Source organism: Cariama cristata, unplaced genomic scaffold (assembly GCF_000690535.1).
Source record: "Cariama cristata isolate BGI_N322 unplaced genomic scaffold, ASM69053v1 scaffold2010, whole genome shotgun sequence".
NCBI lineage: Eukaryota > Metazoa > Chordata > Aves > Cariamiformes > Cariamidae > Cariama > Cariama cristata.
Genome location: NW_009593868.1, coordinates 10,171 through 17,007, shown reverse-complemented (window position 1 = coordinate 17,007; position 6,837 = coordinate 10,171). Strand labels below are relative to the sequence as shown.

Here is a 6,837-nt window from a genome sequence, read left to right as displayed (position 1 = left end):
CTAAATGCGGCCTCTTTCAGCTCCTGCCTTGTGCCCATGGTGGCATGGGGTCCTCCTCAAAGTCAGTGGGCTGGGGCACCTCATCCTGCTGGTGCTGGTAGTGGTGTTGAGCGTGCAGGGTGAGTAACCAGCTCTTACCTACATCTCAAAACCCAGAAAGCAGGCTTGGAGGGGAAATCCGGTTTAATTTCAGCCTTTGGAGGGGGTGAGGTTGCCCCATGGAGATGCAACAAGATGCATCACCCACCAAGAATAAATCCTTGCTGAAATAAACCTGGATTATCCCCATAGCTTTTAAACACGGGGGGAGGACACAAGCTGTGTTTTTCAGGCTGGCTTAATTAACTGGGTGCAACCGCAGAGGGAAAAAAGGAGGACTGCACAAAACCAAACCCAACCCTACCTGTTTTTTGTGGTTTTTTGCCCCCAAACGGCCACAGCTTCTCACCCCAGGTCATTTCTCCAAGTTTTTCAGGGCGCTCTGCAGCCAGCAGCGACAAGCGATTCCCAGCAAGGCGGCAAGATGCGGGAAAGGAACAACACGGAACAATGTGCAATTTCATCCCTGATGCAGTATTTCTGCAAATCCCGGCTGGAAAGCCCCGCAGGTAATCCCTCTTCCCACCTGGTTCTGCTGGGAGATGCTCAGGTGGGACCTTTGATGGGGCTTCCTCTCCCCTTCAATTGCCAGGATGCCCTTGGGGATGCGAGTTGGTGGCAAACCAAGGGTTATCTGGCAAAGAGGACTGTTGCAAGGAAGTATTTCTCTCTGCATACATGGAGGAGCAGGGTCAACCCTAGGGAGGAGGTTCCTCACCACCCTTCCTCCCTGTCAACTAGCCATTAATGGTGGTCCTTGTGGTCACCCAACCACAGTCCTTCTCCTCCTCTCCGGTGGCTGAGCAGGAAAAACCCCAACAGTGTGAAAAAAAACCTCAAGGATGGGGAAAGAGCCAGGGTGAAGCCCTTGGTGCCTTTCAGCTGGTGGTTGGGGAAGATCTTGAGCATCCTTTGGGCTGTCTCACAGCTCTTTTTCCTCTTCAGCCTCTGCTGGTTGCACGCTCTGTCCCCAGGACTGGCAGCTCCTTGGGGAAAGATGCTACCGGCTTTCCAATGAAAAGGGAAGTTGGTCTCAAGGCAAGAAAGGCTGTGAAAATCAAGACTCTCAGCTGGCAGTGTTCCGGGAGAAGAAAGAAAAGGTAAATACAGACGAGAAGGCTTGAAAAGGACCTGAAAGTCTTTTTTTTTTTTTTTTAAGGTGCGCAGGGGTGCAAAAAGTGCCTGGCAGCAGGAGGGTTTGGGGATGCAACGGTGGCTCTCACCCACCTCGTACTCTGGTGTCTCCTAAGAAGTGACCGGGAAGAAAAAGGAGTTGAATTGTAACCTAAAGCCCTTCTGTGTTCCCTTACCCATCTGTGACATGGAAGAGGAGGATGCGGAGCTCAGATGGAGACATTGGTGTCTCAGGCTCTGAATTTAAGCTATTTCCATCCCAGAGCTGCCTTTAGAGATGGTGCATGGCGGCATTCAAAGCAGAGGGGACATCCGTGTCCCATCTATTTGGGGATGAAACGAGAGATTTACTACATAGCTCTGCACCCCATGAAACTCTTTGCTGAGCGATTTTGCCAGCAACCGATCACCTTCATTTCCCAGGAGTACATCAAGAATATTACAGGCAGAGGCACACAGCCGGTGTGGATTGGACTAATATCATCTGACAAGAAGTGGAGCTGGGTGGACAACACATCCTTCAACACCAAAATGTGAGTGTATCCGCAACCCGTTGGCGTAATAAACAGCTTTGCTCCATTTCAGACCTGGTGCATACCCAGACCCATGAGTTTATGCAACGGTCTCGTGTTCCTCCTGTCAAAGCTTTGCAGACCAAGAGTTGGGTTTACGGGGCACGGTAACCCAAGAACTCCCACCATACCCATGCAACCAACACGGCTTTCAATGGTCCATGCATGCTCCTTGCCGATCTTCTTGCAAGCGCGGCAATCTGGACTCAAACCCAGGCCAGTTGCCAGCAAGAAATTGTTTGTAGCACGATGAAACGGTGCAGAAAAGGGGCAGGGGAAATCCTCTACCTCCCCTCTTCTGCAAGGCCAGAAGAGTTTGCTCCTCTTGGGTAATAAATTTTGTGTTCTGCAGGTTTGGCACCCTGCAGGAAATGGCCAAAGGGTGTGGGACACTGAAAGACGAGGTGTTGGAGGTCAATATCTGTGACGGCGAACATGAGTGGGTTTGCCAAAAAGACCCTTTCCAGCTCTCCCCACCAAGGACAGGAGACGGGGAGAAATGCGATGCCTCCGTCTGAGATGTGCCCATCCCGAAATGCCCAGCCTACGAAACGCTTGCTTCCAATATTTGGGGTGAAGTCAGCTCTGTCTTCATCGTTGCGGCTCTGCAAGGGATTTCAGGGTTTGCAAATGCATCTCCCACGTGGGTCAAGACAATTTTGGGGGGACACAGATGATTCCGTGGGCTGAGAAACCAGAAATGTCTGTGCCTCAGGCACTGTGTTGATAGAGCTACGATATCAATAAAAGGCTATAAAAATGGTTTACTTCAATTTGTTGAAATAACACAGGCTTATGAATAAAGGTACAAAAATATACTGCAAATATTGCAAAGTTCACTTTCAGAAACTGATTTCTCAGACAAAAAGAGCAGCTTGACCTAAGGAACACAGAATGCAATGAGGGGGGGAACTGATAAACCAAAAGTGAGACTCTCACTAGTACTCCTGTATGAGCTCCTAAATCTGCACATTTGCTAAATACCAAGGTCCTTGAAGTGCAGCTGAAGACTGATGAAGAGGAACATCCTACCCCAGAACATCATTAGGCTGGAAAGTTGCCACATGAAGTGTAAAGTCAGCAGAAATCAGCAGTAACTGGAGGAAAGGGAAAGGCGACAGGGGGAGATTGTGACCACCGACTCAATTCAAGACCAAAAAGACTTACCCTCCTGTTACTGTTTAAGGCTGGGCCACCTCTTAAAATGAGCAGAAGATATTCTCTGTTAACCCCTCTCTCTCTGCGGGGCAGAGAGACACTTACAGGCTGGAAATTAAAACTACCGGAATAACACAATAATAATGGAAAAATAGTCTAATGTATTACTACTAATACTACCAATAATGGAAATATGAGAAAAAATATACAAAACCGATACTGAGTTTCCTGATGACGGTCAGGCAATCGCAGGCCATGGTGGCTCACGCCACTGTCGCAGCAGGGCGGGCACCCAGACATCCTAGACCAGACACCGCAGCCGACACGGACCGGGCTCCGCAGCTGACAGGAACCGGATTCAGGAATGCATGGAGTGGAGGCAGGAGAGTGAGCAGGGTCCCACAGGGATGCCAGCCATCAAAGAAGAGAGCAAGACCCCCACAATCCCTTAGCTTTATCCTGAGGATGACATGGATGGGATGGAATACCTCGTTGGTCAGTTTTTGGTCACCTGTCCCGACTGCACTCTTCCGCAGGTGCGACCTTTTTACGACTTTTTACTCGCTTAGCAAAGGGGGGCCAGCAGTGGCCTTGGTTCTCATGGGGATACGTATAAACATGGGCCATTCTGCATACCAATCCTACTGATACTTCGGTAGCAACTATAAACATTGAGCGTTATCAGGTCTGAAACGCAGACAGTGTCTGAAAAACATGTAGCTGTACTTTCAGAAAGTGCAGTTACTTAGAAGGGACTTAACTGAAAGAAAAACTCCTGAAATGAGAAATAGTCCTGTTTTAGCCAAAACAGTATTAAAAGGAATACCTCGACCCTGTGTGAATTGGTTTGCATAGCGGGTGAAGATCCCACATTTTGGGACAACAAAACTGTGCTCAGTTCCTCATTTGCTTGTTGGAGAACTGGGATGAAGTCACTGTTTACATGGTCTTTTATTATGGATATGCTTTTGGCTTCCAGAGGACGTCTGCTGCAAAGCCAGTTCTTCCTGTTGTGGCACAGGGATGAGCTGATCCTCTCCTCGTTCAGGTACGCACAGGGCCCACCACCCCGTACCTCAAACCTGCAATGCCGACACACTCAGGAGAGTGAGAAAAGGAGGAAAAGAAAAAAGCTATGCCCCCAAAAATTAACAAAAGCTGGCATTTCCTCTCTAGGAGAGAAGGGGTGGCGTTCGGCTGAGGGTGTCTAATAGGGGATTGATGTGCAGCATCCTTGGTCCCTCCCAAACCTCCCAAAAGCCTGGAGCTGCTTGGACATGGTGGCAGGAGAAGGTCCCCGTCCCAGGCTGGGTCATCCCAGCCCCTCTAAGAAATCCCATCCAAGGTGGGGAGAAGCAACGCAACATCCCTCCGAGGTCATTTCCACCCACACCAAAGGGCAAACCTGCACCAGTTGCCAACCCCAAGCACCCAACACGGACAGAAGAACCAACCAGTTGTTGAAGGCCGTGCCATTGATCCACCACCAGCTGTCATCCTCCTTTCGCAGCCCAATCCAATTGTTAGCTTTGCCTCTGTAGTGTTTAACGAAGATCTTTAAAGCAAAGAAACACCATGTTTTAGCTAGTCTCATCTTCCTCACCTCCTCTTTTCCACCTGTGTCCATCACCCCACCCAGAGATGGTGTTTTACCCAAGGTATCTGCTCCTGGCTACAGCCTTGTGTGCAATTTGGGGCCAAGTAGGTTTTTGGTCTTTGTTTTTTGGTCTTTTGTGTGTGTATGTCTCTTTTTTTGTTTGTTTTGTTTTGTTTTTCATGTTTCCCACCCTGGTGCTAGTGTAGAGGCTCAAGCACAGTTCTCACCAGTTCATCCATGGTGCTTATGATGGCCAGTGAAGCTCCCATGGCCTCGCACCTTTCCTGACCGGTGGTCCAACTGCTCTCATTCTTAGAAAAATAATAGCATTTCCCTTGGAAACCAAGCCAGGTGTCTGGGCACACATGGGAGAAATTTGGGCGAGGCAAATGGAATCCCAAACAGACAACTGAAAAAGAGAAAGTTGAGTGAGACACATGGGCAGCCCTAAAAAGCAGGAAAATGGAAATTTTTTTTTCCCTAGAAGCTGCAGGGGGGAAATTGGGGATGGTGCTCTTGGAAAAGGGAATGGTGTGATCGAGTGAGGAGCTGGGATCCCTGGACCACGATTTAGGGAAAAAAGGAGGTCCCTCCCCAAAGCAGGCTTGGTGCTCTGCTTGGGGAGCATCCCTTGGTGCTGGGAAGATGCTGGGAAGATGCTGGGATTCCTCTGCTTCCCAGAACAGAGGTGCCTGGCCCAGATCCTCCCCATGGGGGATGCCTGGATGGGACTCACCAGCCAAGGCCACGAGCAGGATGATGTTTGAGAGTGTCAGCACCACGCACACAGGGATGAAAACCTGCGATGAGTGAGATCTTTTCCAGTTTGACTTCTTGGTGTTGGACCCTGGGGGAGGAAAGTGCAGGGGAGGGTGTGGGCTGGGTCCTTTTCCCCTCCCTTTGCCCTTTTTCTGCTGGATCCTCAAGTCCACCCTGAGTCCTGGCCAGGACAGGGACCTTTTTGGGGGTTGGGAAGGTGGGGAGAGCTTGCAGAGGCTCAAGGGGCTGCCCGCAAGGCAAGGAGAACAGATGTGTGTCCTTCAAAGGCACCAACACGTCTTTGAGGATCTGGAGATGGATTTAGGGCTTTTCAGCCTTTAGAGGTGGCCATATCACGAAATTTAGTGTAGATGTGCCTGGGTTGATCTGCACCCCCCCAAAAACTCCATCCCACTGGTGTTCCACCAGAGCGAGATGCTCTTCTCACGCCTGCCCTCACCCAGAGCATTGTTTTGTTTTGGTTTTTTTTTATCCCCAGCATTACCCCATTTGTACTCTTTCCATGCATCGTTGCAGTTGTTCAGCGCTTCCTCTCGGTAGGAAGAATCTGGCTTTTGGGTTTCTTTCCCCATCGCAGGCAGAGAAGCGCCTGACCCAAGGGCTCACATCCACTGGTGTCTGTGGGGACTGCGGCTCAGGCTGCGTGTTAACAAGGAAAAGGCTGAGAAAATCCACAGCCAGCCATGCCTCCCGCGTTTGCGAGATCCCATCAAGCCATACGGTGCCTTTTGGGATTTTATTGTTGGGGGTTTTTTTGCCTCTGCAACACCCCAAGACCTTGTAGGCAACACGGACTACGGGAAGCCACGGCAGGGGAGCACATTTGTTCTATGCTAAAAACACTTCGGGGAGGGTGTAAAGACTGATGGAAAGAAGAGTGACGGAAAGAAGGAAAAAGTGAGAGAAGATGAAAAGAGAAAGAGAAAGAGAAAGAGAAAGAGAAAGAGAAAGAGAAAGAGAAAGAGAAAGAGAGGGGAGAAAGATACAAAAAGCTAAAAAGAGAGGAAAAAGGATTAAAAAGAGAGAGACAATGCGCACAAGAAAATATAGGCAAGCGAGAGAAAAGAGAGGAGAAAAAAGATAAGAGAAAAAAATAAAAAAGAGAAAAAAGGAAGAGAAAACCCGTAAGTTTAAAGGGAGTTAAAGAGAAAAATATACATTATCAACTCTTCACAGTTTGAAGGGAGTTGAAGGGCTTACGAGGGGACACAAGTCTGTGAAGGGGTCAGCGCAGGGACAGAGCAAACTCAGATGGGTCGAGGCAGAGCTCGTGGTTTGACACCACCGCCGCGCACCCCACGAACCCACAGAAGGGAAGAAAAACAAGTTAAAAAACCCCCTGATGTTATCGTTACTATTCCAGGCATCGCAGCTGCTCACAGCAAAATCATTTTGCTCGCCAGAAACTGTTTATCTCAGCTCCTCCCGCACCCACCCTTGCACCCAGCACCGCTTGTTCTTCTCTAGCTGAGCCAATGGGCTGCAACAGCTTTTCTT

The 6,837-nt window shown here is 49.4% G+C and overlaps 2 protein-coding genes across 2 annotated transcripts; one reads left to right on the top strand and one right to left on the bottom strand.

Annotated features, from left to right (window-relative positions):
• The first annotated feature begins 523 nt into the window (after positions 1-523).
• On the top strand, positions 524-2,323 carry LOC104158214 (killer cell lectin-like receptor subfamily B member 1B allele C). The gene is made up of 4 exons (XM_009695802.1): positions 524-608; positions 1,045-1,199; positions 1,657-1,766; positions 2,158-2,323. Exons 1-4 carry the CDS (start codon positions 524-526, stop codon positions 2,321-2,323), a joined length of 516 nt encoding a protein of 171 aa, XP_009694104.1.
• A 707-nt stretch (positions 2,324-3,030) lies between these two features.
• Positions 3,031-5,912, bottom strand: LOC104158203 (C-type lectin domain family 2 member D-like). The gene is made up of 6 exons (XM_009695791.1): positions 5,825-5,912; positions 5,297-5,407; positions 4,788-4,969; positions 4,418-4,518; positions 3,907-4,045; positions 3,031-3,045 (listed from the first exon to the last, which is right to left on the bottom strand). The coding sequence occupies exons 1-6, from the start codon at positions 5,910-5,912 to the stop codon at positions 3,031-3,033; spliced, it is 636 nt and encodes a 211-aa protein (XP_009694093.1).
• Between the last annotated feature and the right edge of the window lie 925 nt (positions 5,913-6,837).